We start from the raw sequence: 21,067 nt of genomic DNA on the forward strand, positions 1-21,067 counted from the left end.
CATGACCTGGATTTTTATTTTGGGGTCCCTTCTTCAATGGTTCTTTATTTTATTTTATTTATTTTTATTTTATTTATTTTAAGTTATCTCTATACCCAACATGGGGCTTGAACTCAGGACCCCAAGATTAAGTAAGAGTCGCATGCTCTTTTGACTGAGTCAGCCAGGCACTCCTTAACCTTATTTAAGAATCAAGTAAGTTTTTGAACATCTGTTGAAAGCTGCTGACTCATTCATTTGTCAGGGAAATGCACACACTCACACCATGTAGAATACAAGTACAGGGAATTTGCACTGGGGTTCTCCCCAGAGGAGTTCTGTTTCCTGGAGCTTATAGAATTGTCATGGTCTGTATTTTCCAGCTAAGCAACTGCAGGCTGGTGTCCAGAAGGTCCACAGTCTTTTTGCTAGTCGGTTCTGTATTTACTTCAGAAACTGACAATCAGGAAAGAATCTTCCTGTTTACCAAACTCTCCGGTCCTTCATTTTCACCTGCATTATTAGTCAGTGACATTCATCCCAGCAGAAGACAGAACCCTGCTGAGCTAGGACACATCTGACTCCCTGTCACTTCTTTCTAGTCTCCCTTCCTGTGCAGTCCCGCTGATTCCTTCCTTAATTGCCTGGATGTCTGAGAAGATAGATAGAAAGAACCAAAGAGGCAGAAGGGTAAGAAAGCCAGTACCCTGGACACTTGGTTTTGATTGTGAAATACAACACACACAGGCACACACACAGAGAAAAGTGCATAACAATGTATCTAAAATGTATGAATAAATTATGAATTCTCTATAACCACCACCCACTGAGTGCTTGTGAAGAAACCGTCTCTAGAAATACAGGGACTGGCCACTGCTCCTTTCCTCCCCCTCTCCCGCCCCCCACCCCCGCCCCAGCCCGAGCAGTATGAGAGCCGGACCCGAGCTGCTCGATTCACACAACCTAGGAGCCTAGGTCAGCGCTCCCTGCGGTCGTGTTTTCCACACAGGGCGGGGCTCTGCTCTCCTGCAACAAGTTTCCCTCTCCCACCCCCGACTTCGCATCCCGCGTTAGCATTCGGGACGTGAGTGAGGATCCCGTGGGCCCTCCCGTGACAACCAGTGAGATTCTCGGCCTTCCCGGTTCGGCAAAGGGAAAGAATAGGTGGGGAACGACGGCTGCCTCTGCGTCCCTCTCTTCGACTCAGGTGTCTCTCTGTTGTTCCATAAATAAAACGTCTCACTGCCTTCCGCGAGCGCTATAAAGGCAGCGGAACGGCGGTCCCGGGGGCATTCCGGGCGGGCCACCAGCCGACACAGGTGAGCTGGCCGCTGAGGATGCCGCTTACCCCACCCAGCTCTGGCTTAACTCTCGGGAGGCATCGCTAGCGGCGGATGGGACTAGTGCGGGGACACGGAGCGGGCGGGCAGGGGGCAGCACAGCCTTCTTTCTGAGCCGCTGAGAGCGAGAAGGAGGCTCGCAAAACAGGCCCGGGCAAGAGGTCTGCTCCACCTGCCCAAAGTTCTGCCCTCGGGAGAACTGCGACCCGCTGCTGGAATCCGTTTGCAGCACGTAGCCTCGAGACCCGGGGAACGTGGCTGAGTTTCCACGCCCGGCCGGGGGGCCGGTGCTTCTCTCCTTGTGCGCGCCTGGGGCTGTGCCCTGGTCGGGTGCGACGCGAGAGGAGCGCTCACAGTGTCCCTGTCCGTCCCCGCAAGCGCTCGGGCTCCAGCCGGGATTTGGGGAGATTTCAGGACGCGGACAGCGCCCTGGCTGCCCACGGGTGGGGATTGGGTCGAGCTCCGGAAGACCCCGAGGAGGGCCTCAGCCTCTTCAGAGTCCGGGAGCCCCGGGCAGCAGGTGCAAGCTACGGGACCCGAAGGTCCTCACGTGCCCCGGCGCAGCCTGGTGGGGCGCGCCCGGGGGCGGCGGCCTGGAGCGGCCAGGACGGCTGCGCGCAGACCGGGCGCTCCGGGAGCGGCTGCAACAGGTGGGGCCAAGCGACCGCTAACGGCGGTCGCCTCTTCCGCCCCATCCTCTCCCTCCTTCCCCGCTCCATCTCCTCCTCCTCCTCCCCGCAGGTCATGGAGGCGCCCGGCAGCAGGTTGGAGCCGCCACCGCTCCCGGAGTACAGCTGCAGCTACGTGGTGTCGCGGCCGGTCTACAGCGAGCTCGCCTTCCAGCAGCAGTACGAGCGGCGCCTGCAGGAGCGCAAGACGCTGCGGGAGAGCCTGGCCAAGGGCTGCAGGTAGCGGCCGCGGCGGGCTGGGCGTGGGCAACAGTAGTGGGGCCTGGCGTGTGGGCGCGCGGACCCGGCGTGGGATGGCGCGCCACCCTGCCGGGTCGCCCGGGTTTCAACCATCCGCACTGCTGTCCTTCCTGGTCGCACGGTGGCTCCATCATTCTCGGCCAGAATTGAGTCCAGTTCCGGAAACTCATCTTTGGGGACAGTGTGTTCCGGGTGCCCCATCTCTCTTTTTTTCCTCTCTTCGGGACATCTGGAGTGCGCGTTGGGGTACAGGAGATCCCTGCGGCCTTCTCGTGAAGGTCTGGCTGAGGAGAGTGGAGAAAAAGGGGCCCGATTCAAAAGAAATGATGGGTAAACCCATCACCTGACCAGAAGTCCTTGAAAGCCCCAAGTTCATCTAGGCAGGACGCCATTCGGAGATCCGGAATGAAGGCTGGAACCCAGGAGAGCGTACTCCAAAGTTCTCCCCTGTCAGACAGTGGGACCCCCAGGGAGACCTGCCATCACTCCCTAAACCCAAACGGCCGGCTGTAATTAGATACCACAAAAAGAACTAGAGAATTGTCAACTGCTGCCAGATTTTCTTTCCTTTTTAAGAATCTTTTATTACAGAACTTAAGTATATACAAAAGCAGACATAGTGGGCTAATGAAGCCCCTCCATGTTTTTACCTACCATCCAGCTTCAACAGACAAGCTCTGTCTCCACCCACTTGCCTCCATTCCACGATTTTTTTTTTTTGAAGCAAATCCTATATAGTGTATCTTTTTGTCTGTGTGTATTTCAGTATATATTTCTAAGGACTCTTAAAAAAATAACCACGATCCCCTTTTCACACCTAAAAAAATAATCCTTAATGTGAAAAACGTTAAAATTTCCAGTTGTCTCATAAATACAATTTAAAAAGTTCAGTTAAATGGGAAGTCAGATAATGTCCGCCCACCCTTAACATATTTTTTTTTCTTTTAACTATAGGGTGCTGAATTTAAAAAATACTAAGCAGCAAGGTACAACAAAGTGTACATTTATCTTGTTAAGATTTTTGCATAAACTGGCTCCAAGCTTGTATTGCCAAAATAAAGAGAGCATGTTTATTTTTTCTTTAAAGAGAACGAAGTAGTAGAAGAAGGCGCCTGGGCTAGAAGTCTGAAAATTAATCTCCGGTTGGAGACTCCACATTGATCGTTCTGTGGCTGGTCTAGAAAATGGGTCCTTGTGTAGGGATATTTTCTCAGAGGATTACAAAGGTGGGAGAGGGGAGGGAACACTTAATCCTGTGTTTTCTAGTACAGCGCATTTAAAAGCATAGATAGAGTTCTTGGCAAAAGCATGGTCAGCACTGGAGCGTTAGGATTTGACACACGCTTCTCATTCTTTTTCTAAGTGGTTGTAAAGAGCAGCAGAGTCCTGCTCAAAACTTTGTGCTTTGCAATTGGTCATGACCGAGATGGTATTGAAAAAAGTCTAATTGCCTTTCAACAGTTGTTCAAGAAAGAGGGGACTTGGTGTGCTGAAGACGCTTCTGCCTGTCCTGGACTGGCTCCCCAAATACCGAATCAAGGAATGGCTGCTTAGTGACATCATTTCGGGAGTTAGTACTGGGCTAGTGGGCACGCTGCAAGGTAAGGTGGTTGGTGGACTTGGCTTCCAAGTGACGGAGAGTAACAATCTCCAGCAGCAGTTTGTAACTTCCTTCTGAGTCCCAGGAGTCGGTACCAAGTGTTTGCTTACCCTTTGAGATCTTCACCTTTCCTCTAGAGCCCCTTAGTGGACAGATTTGCCTCTTTTTCCCTCTTCCTTAGAGTTCTCCGGCCGGGAAACCCTGCTGCTGCTCAAGCTGCAGGGCTTCAGCTAAAGCCCTAGCATCTAAGCTGTGGGTCCCCAACTTCTGTGAACCACAACTCACAGGAAGAAATATCACATCATGACATGCGCATGCATATCTCAAGTTTCTTGAGATAATATTACCCCTCACTACAAATGATATGTCTCTATCTATATGTTTCTACTCTGTTTCTATTCTGTCCTCTTCTATTCTGCTTACATTTTACAAGTGCTCATTGCAGTTCATTACAGTATTTTGCATCCCACACATGGGTCTTGACTGGCAATTTGAAGGTCGTTTAAGGGAAAGTGAAGGAAGTGTTTTAGTCTGGAGTATTGTCCATAAGCATTATTTTCTGTTCTCCTTCCCTTTTCTTTAATATATCCCCTTTTTAAAAATCTCTGGCAAAATGTCTTAACAGAGGTGTTTTGCTTTGCTTTGTTTTGCTTTAAATAGGCTTTATGTTATATTTTCATGAGCATCTTAGAAACCTGTTGCATAGTTGGTGAATTGCAGTATGGGCATTCTCCTCCGTCCCCCACCCCCATTGTCTTGCTTCTCCTACCCCTCCCCCACCCCCTACAACTCTACAAAGCCCCTGGACCATGAAAACAGAAGTATCATTTACTTATGATAATTTGATGGGGCATCTAGTACGCTCCAGGCACTAGGTGTGCTAATGTGAATGAGCTGGACCACCTGCTCTAAAGGAGCTCATGGTCCATGGGAAAGTGGATAATAACAATTCCACAAGGGCTGTGATAGGGGTAACAAGGCCTCGGAGGGGAGCATCGAGGCTTACAACCCTGCCTTAGGGGACTGGGAATGGCTTCCCGGAGGCTGAGTTGTCAGATGGAGTTTTTGTGAAGGTTAAGTCTGAGAGGGCCTCTTGATGGGAGATAGAGCCAGGTGGGGATGTGGGTGGAAGGATGGCTTGAAAATGGACTATTTCAGAAGTTAGATAACAGTCATTGAGCAATGTCACCGTTTGCCCATTGAGCTCTTAAGATTACTCAGAGCAAGCCTGGGAGAGTTCCACAAAGGAGGGTAATTCTGTTGCCCCCATGTGGAGCCCCAGGCTGACCCACCATGGTTTCAGTCACAAAGGTGGGTGGGAGAGGAGGTAGGACTGGGCAGTACATTAGTTCGATGACGCCACGTGCCCACAGAGGACTCTACAAGCTATGATGTAGCAACACTGTGTGACTCCTAGGGGACAGGAACCATCGAATTAATGTTTGCGGGTACCTGGCATGGAGACCGGTACAAAGTAGTAAGTAGCTGGCCTCATAAACACTTAGTGAAGAGGACTGAATTGCCTTTCTGATGATGAATCATCTTTATATGTAAAAAAAAAAATGATATTCTAGCTCCCAACTTTTCATAAAGTATCTTATAAGAATTAATCCTATTTTTAATTTTGTTTATGAAGTACCAGACACTATGCTAAGGGCTTTGGCCGATTATGTCATTTAATCCTCACAAAAATAATTGTTAACTCCTTTTCGATAGATGAGAAGTCCATAAAGCCTTTTTCTATCTCTATAAAGTTATCTTTGTAATGTAAATTTCTGGGAGGCTAACCTGGTTCATTGAGGCATTCATTCATCTTTCACTCACTTAATAGTATTTATAAACCAGTCCTGTATGCCAGGTGTTCAGTCCTGAAGATTCAGTGACTTATTGACAAGCACAGGTACTGACCTCAGCACAGGTACTGAGTTCTTTTCAAATGGTGGGCATTAATTATTAATTACATAAAGAGATAAAATGGACAAATAATTATAGATTGTAATAGAGTTAGTCCATTGCGTTGGATTAAATGCTCTGTTTTAGGGATGACTTGGAGAAGGGAGTATGTATTTGAGATCGAATGGTCAAGGAAGGCTTTACTCAGGGGATGAAATTTAGTCAGAGATCCAGAGGATGAGGAGGCCACAGAAGGAGCAGAAGGGAAAGTGTTAACCAGGCAAAGGCCCAAGGCGAAAAGGAATTCAGTGTTTTCCAGGGAGCTGCAGGAAGAATTCTCTTGTGGGCAGGGGCAGTGTGTTGGGGGAGAGGGAACAGAGTTAGATAAGGTTGGGTGGGGCTGGGTTACGAGGAGGCAGGGAGGCACTTGCTCTCCGGAGGCTTCCTTGAATATTGTGCCTCGGGGACCTGCCTTGCCTCACCCCACTCCCAACCCCGGAGGACAGATGCGTCAGCGTAAACCAGCTCAAGCAGGAGACGGAGAGATCTGCAGAGATCTCAAACGTGCTTTGGAGCAATCACTGGTGTCTACTGATGGATTTAGCATGTAGAAGAAAAGTCCCACACACGTTCTCTCTCTCTCTCTCTCTCTCTCAAATAAATACATAAATCTTAAAGAGAGAGAGAGAGAGAAGAAGGAAAAGGTTTGCTATGAAGCAGAATAGAAAAATGGCTGTAACCAGAGAGAGGTAAGGGATCGAGGTAGTATGAGGGAGGATTTAGGTTTCTTTTAATAGAAGAGATACTAGAATATATCTGGGAACTGGTGGGAATGTCCTTGTAGAGAGAAAGATATCTATGGCCCCCCAGGGTGGAAGAGAAACTGAAAGTGGTGAGAAGGGGAGACTGCAGCTGGGGTTCAAGGACAGAAGTAGGTGGGTTGCTTCTTAAAGACAGGAGGGATAACTCCTCCATTTTTAAAGAAAGGACAAATGGTGCAAATATAGAAGCATTTGAAATTATGGTGAAAAGCAAATTAGGAACATCTCTGACGGATTCTTTGTCTTAGGTAAAGTCTAAGATTCATCTCTGAACTGAGTCTACGTGCAAAAGCAGGGGGCAGTTTGAGGAAAATACGGGAGATCTCAGTCTTTTTCAGAGCAAGGACATGGAGTTGGACCACCAGGCAGTCCTGGGGCTGTGAAGGATAGGGACAAAGTGAATCAGTTAATCCTTTAGAAGCCCCATGAGAAAAAAAGAAATGTTGCAACAAGGAGTCTGGAGTAGGTAGGCTGAAAGGCTAGGAGGCTATGGCTTGAGAGAGGGAGCTCCAAATTGAGATTTCAGGGGTGATGCCATTATCTCTAGTGGTGGCAAGATCCATGACCCCCCTCTGGCCAGCTGGGCTGCTGAGGAACAACTTGACAGCGAGGGCAGGCTCAAGATACCAAGAAGCCATTGTTGCTAAGGATAATGGGATCTTTCAGACTTTGGCTATGTAAAAAAAAGTTACTACCAGGCAGCAAAAGATCAATGCAGGCCTTCTAGGGCTATCTTCATTCCCAACTGTGGGGAGACAGCTCTCCAGTGTCTAATTCCACCTTCTAGATGCTTGCAAAAGGTTGTTAGCCCCGCCTTTGTCAGTATATGCCACCATCCTAGATGGGAAGAGTATCAGCACAGAGATTCTGTGGCTTAAATCAATGGCTTAGATTTCCTTACAAACTGCGTAGTTTCAAAATCATTGCACCAAAGTCCTTTATAAATAGAGATGATTACAGTCTATTTGAGTAGCAGTTGTCCCTAAGTAGGACACTGTATGGAAACAGACATTTTCTCAGGACAGTAAAAACTGCAGAGCCCAGTTCAGGGAAGTGAAGTTTGAGAAGGACTTGGGAAAAGTACATAGAAAATAGGTTGTTTTTATTTCCCACTCCTCCTTTGTTCGTCTTCCCTTTCGGGAGTCACCTTTCCACTCCATGTTCTTGGGACAAGTGATTGCTATTTCTTGTTGTAAGTTATGTCTTATGTTGTAAGTTATGTCTTAAAACGATTGCATCAGTAATACAGATTATTCTAGAATGCAGATTTTCTAAGGGTACACACTTTCTTTTGTCCACTCCCATAGCCTCTCAAACCTAGAACAGTTTGGGCACATGGTAGGTACATAATCAATAAATTGTGAAATGAATAGCCCAAATGCTTATTGTAGGAAACCAGAGAATGCACATAAGGAATCTGAAAGGCAGCTCCTCCACAAACTAGAAGTCTCCCTTGATCCCACCGCATAGACAACCCATCAATATTTTAGTAAATATCCTACTAGACACATAAATCACATAAATGCACATCCTTTTTTAAAACAGATTTTATTTTCTTATTTGTTAGAGAGAGAAAGAGAGAGAGTGAGCACAAGCAGAGGGAGGGGGAGAAGCAGACACCCCGCTGAGCAGGAATCCAGATCGGGGCTCCATCCTAGAACCACGGGATCATGACCCGAGCCAAAGGCAGACGCTTAACCCACTGAGCCACCCAGGCATATCTATAAAAAGTAAGGAAAAGCAGCCATATCTATGAAAAAGAATAAACTGTCAGAATTGTAAGCACTTTGTCTTCTGGGGGTGGAGGGAGGAAGAACGATGTGATTGAGGAAAAGTACGCAGAGTTGCAACTTCACTGGCAATTTATTTCTTAAGCTGGACAGTGAATACATGGGTGTTTATTAATTACATAGTCTTTTTGTATATGGAAATGACTTAGCATAATATTGACAATCTTTCGAGATTTTTTTGTGCACGCAACATCCATGTTTACTTTTATAAAAGTGAGAGCATGCATACTTACCACAATTTTTTTTTTTTTTTGAGATTGATTTATTTGAAAGAGAGAAAGGAGAGCACAAAGTGGAGGTGGGGACAGGCAGAGGGAGAGGGAGAAGCAGACTCCCCGCTGAGCAGGGAGCCCCACATGGGGCCTGATCCCAGCACCCTGTAACCATGACCTGAGCCAAAGGCAGATGCTTAACAACTGAGCCACCCAGGGGCCCACTTACCATGATTTTGAATCCTGCTTTTCTCTACTTTTTCCTTTGTTCTTTACCTATCTCCATGTTAGCAGATATATTCTTATACATCACATCAATTTCACTTTATAGAATCATAGTACGTAAAGTATGATTCAGTTAACCACTTTTCCATTCTGAGACATTCATTCAACAAATAATGCAGAGCACTTGTGAGCCAGCATATTTTGGTTGTTTTCTGCCCTTTTTAAAACTGCTATCAATGTAATCCTTTGTTGAGAACCCAGTGGTCAAAGGGCGTGATTTTGCTTTCACTGTGAGTGAAATGTGAGGAAGCCATAGGGAGTGAGATGTGCTGACTCCCTAAGAAGTATTTCACAAAGGAAAAGAAGGCATCATTGCGGTCTTCCAACTCCCACGTATGTGGAAAAGTTGAGATTTCTGCACACTGTGGGGTGCGGCCCCAGATGCTGTTGGGGATAGAGACCCAGCGAAGGAGCTGAGCTGGAGGAAAGCCTAGTAGAGTTGTCTTACCTGCTGCTGTGTACAGTTGTCATAGCTTCCTTTGTTTGGATCTAGCTTCTGTTCCCCAACAAGGAAGCGGGTATTACAGCACAATGACTGTGTCCCTCCAGACACACCAAATCACGGCATTCACACGAAACGTCTGTGTGCCCAGCTGCTCTGAGCCTTTGGGCTGAGTTGATGGAGTTTTTAACCAACTGACTTGACTCTCTTTTTCCACTCGTCTAATCGGTGGATGATTGGATTACTGATGGAGTCTATCAATTCATTTCAGCAAGTGGTGCATGAGGATGAATCATTTTCTCCGCTGATCCAGATCACGTTCTGCATTCTAGCGTAGCCCCAGGCTGTCCGCAAAATAAGGAAGACCTCGCAGGGCAAGATGCCAACGGGGGTGTCTAGGAAAAGGCCTTTCTTTGCACAGTGGAAAGAACACCCTAACTTTTGTTTGTGAATGTAATCATTTTGGATGTACTTGCAGGCATGGCGTACGCTCTGCTAGCAGCAGTCCCTGTCGGATATGGTCTCTACTCTGCTTTTTTCCCTATCCTGACCTATTTTATCTTTGGAACGTCAAGGCACATCTCAGTTGGTAATTATAAGCATATATTGCAATTGTATTTATTCACGTTTAATGTGTTTTGGCTATAGTATGTGTATTATGCTTCCGTATCTTTGTTAATGTTTGTTAATATTTTCCAGGAAAATAGGCCTCCAGTGTTTTGCGGGCTTATCCAATTCAGTGATGCAATGGTTCTTCTTAGCTTTCAAAATACCATCTCTTTAGTATTAGGTTTATACTTAACTCTTTTTTTTTTTTTTATAAAAGAGGAGAAAATTGAAAGATTGTCAAAAGTACAGCCTACCTTCAAATTCTAGTATATTTTCCTTTTAAGAAGTGTAATAATTTTGACTCCATATTTAGAAAGCGTTCTTTTCCAAAATACAAAATGACAAGAGAAAAAGATGTTCAAGAGGTCTTTAAACCTACTGTTTTACGAGACTAACTTATCATTTACTAAATTATATTCATCGAATACATATTCATCATTTCATTAAAAACTGTACTCATTTTTAAGTCACTAATATTGGAACACTGGCAAAATTGTGCCAAAACTATTTAGAAACTAAGCTTGGCTTTCCTTCTTGGTATGGCTCAAAATAGGCTTATTTTCTGCTGTTCCTAAAATCTGAATTCTCTTGTGCTGGAATGTTCTAGTAAATGAATGTTTTAATGCTATTTTGTGACTTTGACATTTATACTTGAGATAATTTTGCGCCTACATCCATCTGCTGGCTAGACATGTTACCTGGACAATCCTCTTGAGACAAATACAAGCATCTCCAGCCCATATCCTCATCCTTAGCCGTATTATCCCCAGTATCTAGCATATTGCCTTGCCTATGGAAGGAGATCAGGAAGAGGCTGTTGATTGAAATTGTTTCCTCACCTGGGAGAGACAATCAGTGTCAAATCCTTGACAACGTGTGCAACGCAGGAGCTGATTTTTTTCTCTTTGGTATTCTATACATTTAAATACTCCAGGTTACTGGATGTCAGTACTGAGCCCTCCCAACTGTTAACACCTTCCATGACCAAAGGACAGGATCGCCATCATGGATAAAAGTATCAGGAGTGATTGGGAGAATAGGAATACTTTTAAAACCACAGAATCTTGTAGACTGCCATATGACATGAAAAAATAATTAGTCTTGAAAAGAGAAAAAGAAAAACTATATACTCTTTTTGTTTTTTCTTTATCCCAAACCGGACCTTGTGATATTGATCAAGGTCCTCAGCACCAGAGAGATCGGGGCATTGGATGCTCTAGGAAATGAGCTTTTTGGAATAAATAAGATAGAACAAATAAGGATTCAGCTTCTTGGCCACCTCTGTCAGGAAACCTTTCCTGGGAACTCCCCCCACTGTTGCCCCAATATGCATGAAGAACATGCAAAGACAGGCTAGACAACCTTCCTGTGGATTCACAAAGCATCCTGAGTACTGTATTATAATTGCCTACCTACATGTCTCTCTGGGTCATGAATGCCTTGAGACATCTGCTTTGCAGCTTCCTTTGTGAACAAATGATATTCTCCCAATCACACCTAATAATTCCACACATCTTTCTAATCCTATGTAGACATATGGGACCTAAACATTTGTGATGAATAATTATTAATTGATAGAGGCTTTGCTCCCCCCAGGACCGTTCCCAGTGGTCAGTTTAATGGTGGGATCTGTTGTGCTGAGCATGGCCCCTGATGAGCACTTCAGCGTATCCAGCAGTAATGGCACCGCGCTCAATACCACCGTGATAGACTATGTGGCCAGAGATACAGCAAGAGTACTGATTGCGAGCACCCTTACTCTTTTGGTTGGAATCATACAGGTAATACAAGTACAATGTGAATCTACATGATTTTATTTGAAATAACTGAGTGTAAAACACATGGAATTCAAGATTCATTTAAACATGAAACCAAGCAATTTATTGGACCCCCAAAGTTATTTTCTAAATTATATTGTTTTAGGTCAGATGCCGAAATAGTCAGCAAGACCCTACTTATGAAGGCTTGAGTATCGTCAAAGTCAGAAACAGAAAAAAAAAATCAAAGTAACATGTGTGATTTAAATGAGGATGAGGGAAGGGGAGTGTGCAGAGCCACAAAAGAGAAAAAAGTGTCCTGATGAGCAGAGCCATGGGATCTAAAAGGCACAGAAATAAGCCACATGATTTTGCCTTTTTTTCTTACATATCTAGAAGTACTTCAAGGTTTATATTACGAGTTTTTAAATTTTAGAGGGGGTAGAGGAGCATTCCTACAAGTATTTTTTTGTTATTAGCAGACTACCAGTTTGAACTGGTGTTAAGTTTGACTCCGAAATAGTTCAAGAGAGTTGGTCCTTCTCTCAGGCAAACGTTAACTTTCTCTTTCCTTCTTATCCTAGTTGATATTTGGAGGTTTACAGATTGGATTCATAGTGAGGTACTTGGCAGATCCTTTGGTTGGCGGATTCACAACAGCTGCTGCCTTCCAAGTGCTGGTCTCACAGCTGAAGATCGTTCTCAACGTTTCCACCAAAAACTATAATGGAGTTCTCTCCATTATCTATGTAAGTGTGGCTTCTTACTCCAGGGATGGCTCACTGAGAGAACTCTCTTCTTTTCCTCTTGAACCTGCGTCTAGAGAGCAGAAGTTCCTCCATGCCATACTTTGGGTGCCATGGAAAACATTTTTCTCTGAAAGCAAGCAACAGAATCAGGAGTAACACTGAAGAAGGCACATTTTACAAATCCTCGTTTTCAACTGGTCAAAATGGTTTCAGAAGAGTCACTGCACTTAAAAATATTACTGGAAACAAAGGGTTAGGGTATAGGGTAAAGTGAAGTCTGGTCTGGGAGGCCATGAACTTGAGTTCCAGTTTCAAGTTGGCCTCTGAGAAGTTTAGTGACCGTAGACACGCCATGGAGGATAGTGGCTGAAAGCTCAGGTTTGGAGCTGAATGTCCTGGAGTCATGTCCTCACTCTATTGCCTACTAGTTATATGAGCAAGTCACCATGCCTCAGTTTCCTTTTTTGCCAAATAGAGTTGGTGATAATATCTATATTCATAGTTAAGTTAAATAAGGGTATAAGAGAAGCACTTGGTCCAGAGGCTGGCACATAATAAGTACTCAAAAAAAGTAGTTAGGTTGGAATTATTATTTCATATCTCAAGTCTTTCTTTTTTTATTTGTAACATGAAATGACTGGAGATGTAGCTCTAAAGCCCTTTCTAACTGCATGAGTCCATAAAATGCATAATGTAAATGTCTCAGCAATTATAGATGAAAAGGAACATTAGATTCGGAGATGATTCAACATGCAAAAGAGATGCAAAAGAAGGATGTAGATCACACTAATTAGATTTGAAAAAGTTCTTGGATCTAAATATACGTTCTATATAAAGCATGCTATTGATGCTTGAAAATGGTAATGATAGTAACATGATGTCATCCTAGCTTGGGGAGAATGATACTATTCAAAAATAATGTGCTGGCCTTAAGAACGGAGCTTAAGTCCTTTAGTGACCCATGGATTAGCTTCTAAAACAACATGAGGCCATGCATCCATATGTAAAAATCAGAGAGGTGGTCAGGAATTTGCTCGGTTTCGCGACAGTGCCGTAATCCCACGTCGCCCTTGCCATTCAACAGATATTGCCCAGCGCCTGTGGCCATGTACTGTGCAGTGAGAATAGGTAAAGGAGGCGGTCTCACATAGTGATTAACCAGAGGCTTTGAATTTCAGTAGAGCTGAGTTGGAAACTTGAATCCACTGCCTACCACCCATGTGATTTGGGGCATGTTATATTTAACATATCTACAACTCACTGTCCATAACTGTAAAATGGAAGTAATAACAGTAACTGCCTCTTAGAATTGTGAGGATTAAAAAGGAAAATCTGTATAAAGCATTTAGTACACTATCTGGCTCATAGTAAGACCTTAGTGAATTCATTATTATTATTGCTATTGTTATTATTTTCATTACTAAGGTGAACAGATCCCATGGAGTTCACTGTTCCCAAGGAGCCAGCCTACTAATGCAGGCTGGGTTTTTGTTTTTTTTTTTTGAAGAACAAAAAATTTTTTATTATGAAGACTTTTTATCGTAGCATGTGGCAAGTTTTGTGGTCTTTCTTCAATCATCTTTAAGCAGCCTGGAGAGTTTACTCCTATCTGGAAAAGTTGAGGTGAAGATTGCTTTAAAGGATTCCCACCTCCACATCTTAATAAGGCCTATAGGTCTGTTACTCACACAGTAATGCAGTGACATGAGATCCCATCATATCATACCCATCTCTCAAAAGAATGCAGGCTGGTTTTTGATTTAGAATTATTTTTGTCATTGTTGCTTTTTTTCCTACCGAGCGCTTGATTCATTTCGGAACCTTCTGACTGCCTTTCTCAGACAGGCCCTCTCATCTTTGCAGTCCTTGGCACGTCTTGCTTTTTCTTGCATTCATACTCTTGTTAACCGTTCATTCATTTATTCCTTCATTGTCATTCATACAGTTCATCTGTCCAGTAGGTGTTTACTGACTATCTCCAGTGTGCTGGGAACTATTTACTCCCCAGACAAATCCACTATGCCCTGAATCCAGCAAGAAGCCCCTCACTGAGTGTACTCACCTCTTCATGAACGTTGCTTGGCTTGCATCCACACAGACCCCAGGAGCCTGAGGCCAGTGGTTAACTTCATTCCCTGGCCATTGGGGGAAACTCTGCAGATACTAAGAGTCCTTCTGGTCTCCTAGGACTATGGTTTTTTTTTTTTTTTTCAAGCTTTTATTTTAATTCCAGTATACTTAACATACAGTGCTATATTAGTTTCAGTATCATGATTCATTACTTCCATATATCACCTGGGGCTCATCAAAAGTGAGTCCTTAGTGTCTTCACCTATTTCCCCCATCCTCTCCCCTCCCCTCCCCTCCGGAAACCATCAGTTTGTTCTTTATAGTTAAGAATCTCTTCTTGGTTTGCCTCTCTCTTTTTCATTTTGTTCTTTTGATTTGTTTCTTCTATTCCACATATGAGTGACATCATATGGTTTTTGTCTTTTTTTGACTGACTTGTTTTACTTGGCATAATACCCTGAGCTCCATCTACGCTGTTGCCCATGGCAAGAGTTCATTCCTTTTGATGGCTACATAATATTCCTGTGTGTGTGTGTGTGTGTGTGTGTGTACACACCACATCTTCTTTATCCTCTCATCTGTCAGTAGATATTTGAGATCCTTCCATATTTTGGCTATTGTAGACATTAGCTGTAATGAACATTGGGGTGCAGGTGACCCTTCAAATCACTATGCTTGTATCCTTTGGATAAATACCTAGTATTTACAACCATGCAATTGCTGAGTTGTAGGATGGATCTATTTTTAACTTTTTGAGGAAACTCCACACTGTTTTCCAGAGTGGCTGCACAAGTTGAAATCTGGAACTGTGGTACCTCCACTTTTGTTTTCTTTTTTCATGATTGCTTTGGCTAGCAATCAGGGTCTTCAGGGTCTTTTGTGGTACCATACAAATTTTAGGACTGTTTGTCCCAGTTCTGTTCTGTGAAAAATGCTATTGATATTTTGATAGGGATTGCATTAAATGCGTGGATTGCTTTGGGTAGTACAGACATTTTAACAATATTTGTTCTTCTAATCCATGAGCGTGGAATGTCTTTCCATTTCTTTGTGTCTTTTCTAGGACTATGTTTATGGCAAAGCTTGCTGCAAATGATCCCACTTTCAAACAGGGGACCAAGAAACCCTAGAACAAGGTCAAAAATAGTTGAAAACCAAACACAATTGTTACGTGTCTGTTGAACATTACTCTTGAAATATTAGGTTAGAATGTGTCATAGAATTATGTGAGAAATTCCTCCAGAGCAGTCAGGTTGGATGAAGATATTTCAATCTTCCCTGTGTCATCATGACTCTTAAGTTTGCTCTTCAGAAAAGGAAGGATCCGCAGGTTTGGAAAGGATTGCATAAGGTTGAATGAACCACTCAGTACTTGAACAGAGAATTTTGCTTGTGACATAACCAGATACAATCATTCATGAAAGAATCCTTCAACAAATGCAGAGTAGTCAGGATTCCTCCAGGAAAAATTGGAAGATTTTTATAAGATACTTTATCTGGCATGTAGCAACTTAACATCTCTCTCTCAATCTCTCTCTCTCTTTTTTAAGATTTTATTTATTTATTTGTCAGAGAGAGCACGCAAGCAGACAGAGTGGCAGGCAGAGGCAGAGAGAGAAGCAGGCTCCCCGCTGAGCAGGGAGCCCAATATGGGACTCAATCCCAGGACCCTGGGATCATGACCTGAGCCAAAGGCAACCGCTTAACTGACTGAGCCACCCAGGCGTCCCTTTAACATCTCTTTTGTTATAAGGCTATACTTTGGATTGTTTCCCTCCCCCCAGCTCCTCTCCAAAAGGAAAACAATACAAAGAATTGGAGGAGGAATTGGAGGAGGAAATACCCGGACAGTAAGAAAAACTAAAACTTGAACTCACAGATGCCAGAGCCACTGAGAATAGAGGTCGCAGAAGGGGGAAAGACAGGGTATTGGCAGAATTCACAGTTAGTAATACCCCCCCCCCGCCCCCCGCCCCATGCCACCAAGTAGCTTCTCAATTATGTAAGTAAATCACAGAGCACATTTAAGGGTGATTGTTTTCCTATCATTCACTTTAAGTGGCTTGTCTCAATAGACAAAGCGAGACTTTCTGCTTGCTTACCGAAATGACGGCCACCTCCTCATTTCTTCCTCTAACGAGGTGGAAGACCACACTGAAAAGTTCTGCCCGGATGATGGGAGTTTTGAAAGCCACCATTAAGCTCGATGAGACACTCTCTTGAATCTGTTTCAGTGTGTACCAATTAAACCATTCCAATAAGGAAAATAACGCTTGAACGGGTGATCTACGTATGGGCAAAAATTGTTTCTGGTAGGAGGAAATGCCCGACTGCAAGGGGTGATTATAAAGGGTTTGCTCTATTTATAGAGATGAATTAAAATAAATTTGGCACTAGAAGTTAACTGATAAATTTCCTCATGTGTAACAGCAGGTATAGATCTGTTTCTTATGGCTTTGTACCCCCAGGCAATGCTAGGCAAAAAGGGAAGAAATGATCTGAATGAAATGGTCCTAAAATTCTCCAGGCATGGTAGGAAATAGAGTAAAATATTTCCCATCACTGAAATGGTCATTATTATGATTCGACCTGTTCAGAATACTAGGTTGAAATACAGATTCATACGTGTATCCACATCTTAAACATATTTTAGGAAATATTTTAATAGTAAACGAAATTGGAATTAGTTTTCGGTGCTTCCTTAGAGTCTCATTTCTGTTATCTTTGAGTATAGTCTGACTACTTCAGTTTTATTTCTACACAGACTAAACTTTTTATTGTGGAACTTTTCATAGGAGATATCTCACTATATAAACAACTAGTATATGCTTGCTTAATGTAATTGCATAATATAAACTGATTTTGTTTTTTGCAACCCATATTACACTTTTAATAAACCAGAGGTGCTTTTTATTCAAAGCTCTCAGTGACTCTCATAGATTAAATGGGAATCCTGGAGTGATCATTTTTGTAAGGTGAAAATGTTTTTGTGACTGAGATCATTATCTGATTGTTTGTTTTCAAGTTTGGGTTTTTCCCTTTTGAGTTGAAAGTAAACCTTTACTACATAAACAATTAGGTGAAATATTATATCCAGCTTATGAATTAATGAGGCTCGTCATCAGAAAACCGATGATGGGAAGGGCCAGGCAGCAATGCCATAAGACCGAGACATGTGGGCCTGTTGGCTCCTGAGGCAGATGCCCTAAATTCTTGTTACTGTGCCCACTTGTGGTACTCCTCCATTTTCTCTCTCTCTTTTTAAAAAAGATTTATTTATTTGAGAGAGAGAGAGAAAGAGAGTGTGAGTGTGTGTGCATGAGCAGGGGAGGGGCAGAGGCAGAGTGAGAATCCTAAACAGATTCCCCACTGAACAGGGAGCCCCATGCAGGGCTCCATCCCACGACTCTGAGATCATGACCTGAGCCGAAATCGAGAGTCAGATGCATAACCAACTGAACCACCCAGGGGCCGCCATTTTCTCCTTTTTACCCTGCTATCGTTAGCTTCCTCTTTTGCTCTCCCTGTAACTGCCTCTCTCAATTTTGACTGCCTCAGGAAGGCAAAGTAAATTTGTTGGTATTGGGTTTCAAGCAAGAGCAAAAATACTCTCTGAGTGAAAGTCCAAGAGGCTTCCTGTAAGTCAAGTGCTTGAACTCTAGTTCAGGCACTCGGTGGACGTCTTTTGCTAGCATAACAACTTCTCCTGTCATTCCCTTACTCTTGGAGCTGCTGGCCAAACGACTGCTGGATCACTTAAGGCTCTTTATACATAACTGTTATTGACTGCCATTGTGATTATTTAAAATAAAGCTTGTCTATAAAATTAAGTAATACATGTTATAAACAATAAGATACTACATTCCTTTGTTTTCATATAAAAATATACCTATAAAAGGACTCATTCAAAAAAAAAAGTAACCTTCACTGAGAGATTATTTGTTTCAAAGAATGAAAGAATACCTCTGAAATCATGCCTTCTACAGGACCCAAGCTGAGGGAACAAAGGTATTAGTGTTCTTCCCTGGGAGTCTCCCTTGCTAATCTCCCTTGATTCCCAGAAACCTCCTATTTACAAAACAAGACGAATTTATTCTTGAGTTGGCTTGTCTGCCCACTTGAAAAGAGTTGTTTTTATTTAAGTCATTTTAGTTCAAGTTTGAACTAAGTACCAAATTAATTTCTAAAAATTTATATATATTATATATATATATATATTTAAAGATTTTATTCATTTATTTGACATTTATTAAGCAGAGAGGTAGGCAGAGAGAGAGAAAGAGAAGCAGGTCCCTGCTGAGCAGAGAGCCCGATGCAGGGCTCCATCCCAGGACCCTGAGATCATGACCTGAGCCGAAGGCAGAGGCTTGTTCACTGAGCCACCCAGGTGCCCCTAAAAATTTATATTTGAACAATGTATCAATTTAGTAGTTTTTCTTCAGGATGAAGAGTGGATCAGACCCTATGTAGCTACATATAAAGTATTTAGGCATTTTTATTTCCAGCCATCTCATTCAGGTTGGGGAAGAGTTTTACCTAAAATATTGGCTAATTGGGACTTTTTGGTTTGTCAGTTTTTAGTCTCAATAATAGCACATCGACATTGTGAAATTAGGTCACTTAATAGTCCCTATAAAACCGCTTTAAGATATAAATTTTTAAAGCTTTTCTGCAAGTAAAATTCAGTATGTAATGAAATTTTTTCTTTTAAAACATCTCATTTTTATTGTAAAAAAGTGCAGATGAACAAAAAAGTAGAAATCACCCATGGTTTTACCACTCCAATTAAGCATCATTAACTTGGTATATGTACTGTTAAGACCGGATGTTTTTAATGGTCTCTGTATTAGCCGAACACATTTTTATGATTTTACATGAAATTTTTAAGTGCTGTTTGATGATGTTATCATGATTTTTCATGTGGGAAGAATATACAATTGTTTTCTTTATACAGACTCTGATTGAGATTTTTCAAAATGTTGGCAACACCAACCTTGCTGATTTCATTGCTGGATTACTCACCATTATCATCTGTATGGCGGTTAAAGAAGTGAATGACCGATTTAAGCACAAAATTCCAGTCCCTATTCCTATAGAAGTAATTGTGGTAAGTAAAACATGTAATTAGAAAGTTCAGCATTAATGAGTTTAATAAGAAGTTGTAATATATATATAAATATGGAATATTACTCAGCCATAAAAAAGAATGAAACCTTGCCATCTACAACAACATGGTTGGAGCTAGAGAGTATCATGCTTGGTGAAATAAGTCAGAGAAAGAGAGATACTAAATGATTTCACTCATATATGGAATTTAAGAAACAAACAAACAAAAAAGAGACAAACAAAACCCCCCAGATTCTTTTTGTAATTTAATTTTTAAATTTATTTTTTATTGAATTATGTTAGTCACCATACAGCACATCATTAGCTTTTGATGTAGTGTTCCGTGATTCATTGTTTACGTATAACTCCCAGTGCTCCATGCAATCTGTGCCCTCCTTAATACCCATCACCAGGCTAGCCCATCTCTCCACCTACCTCCCTTCCAAAACCGTCAGTTTGTTTCCTGGAGTCCATAGTCTCTCATGGTTCATCGCCCCCTCTGACTCCCCCTTTTTCATTTTTCCCTTCCTTCTCCTAATGCCCTCCATGCTATTCCTTATGTTCCACAAATTAAAAAAAAAAAAAACCCAGATTCTTAAATACAGAGAACGAACTAGTGGTTGCCAGAGGGGAGGTAGGTTAGGGATTAGGGAAAAAGATAAAGGGGAATAAGAGCACTGTCTTATCTTGATGAACACTGAGTAATGCAGAGAAAAGTCATATCATTTTACCGCACACCTGAAACTAATATAATGTGTGTTAATATAATGTATGTTAACTGTACTTGGATTTAAAAAAAAAAAAAAAAAAGAAAGACAGAAACCAACAGGGCAGGCTTCCTAAGGAGGAGACCAAAGAAAGGGGGTGAGGAGTTGTTAAAACATGTAGTTTTTTAAATTTTTGAACCTCTTTTGTTTTATTTCAGACAATAATTGCTACTGCCATTTCATATGGAGCCGACCTGGAAAAAAATTACAATGCTGGCATTGTTAAATCCATCCCAAGGGGGTGAGTGCGGAGCTCCTCTTAGGCTATACTAAATCAGTACTTTCTATTTAAAAGAAACCTTTTATTACAAGCTTCATTTCACTGATGCTCCTTCCATAGTCTTCCCCGTGTGTGATCTTAAGGAAGCACCCACTGGTGCAAACGGTCAGACAAACTGTGTGTGTAGAGAAAGTTTGAGCCATTTGTTGAAAAGCAGCTCCCATAGGCTCTAAGGTTTTTTTCTTCATTTTCTTAAAATGTGGCAGGACTTACACAGTCACCACCAGACTCCTGACTTAAACTCCTGTGTATAATTACAATATAATACAAATAGAATCATGGTTAGTCACATTTATCACACTGAGAACAATCTGCTTGAGAAATAAGGGACAGCTGGCCTTAATTCTCCACCAATTAGTTTAATCAATCTTGGGTAATAATTATGTCATTGGTTCTCACGAATAAAATGCATCATCTTAAGGGAGGTTTTCTATATAT

The 21,067-nt window shown here is 42.5% G+C and overlaps 1 protein-coding gene across 4 annotated transcripts in view; it reads left to right on the plus strand.

Annotated features, from left to right (window-relative positions):
- Positions 1-1,169: 1,169 nt before the first annotated feature.
- SLC26A4 (solute carrier family 26 member 4) overlaps positions 1,170-21,067 on the plus strand; it is a 49,950-nt gene continuing 30,052 nt past the window's right edge. Inside the window, exons 1-8 of one of the 4 annotated variants that reach the window (XM_082692008.1) lie at positions 1,170-1,298; positions 2,061-2,227; positions 3,710-3,849; positions 9,770-9,880; positions 11,497-11,681; positions 12,242-12,406; positions 19,431-19,583; positions 20,508-20,590. In XM_082692008.1, coding sequence (XP_082548134.1) covers positions 2,064-2,227; positions 3,710-3,849; positions 9,770-9,880; positions 11,497-11,681; positions 12,242-12,406; positions 19,431-19,583; positions 20,508-20,590 — 1,001 coding nt within the window. In that variant the 5' untranslated portion in view covers positions 1,170-1,298; positions 2,061-2,063. The other 3 variants (XM_082692005.1, XM_082692006.1, XM_082692007.1) reach the window with 3 other exon arrangements.

This window comes from Mustela nivalis, assembly GCF_964662115.1.
Source record: "Mustela nivalis genome assembly, chromosome: 12".
In the NCBI taxonomy this organism is placed as follows: domain Eukaryota; kingdom Metazoa; phylum Chordata; class Mammalia; order Carnivora; family Mustelidae; genus Mustela; species Mustela nivalis.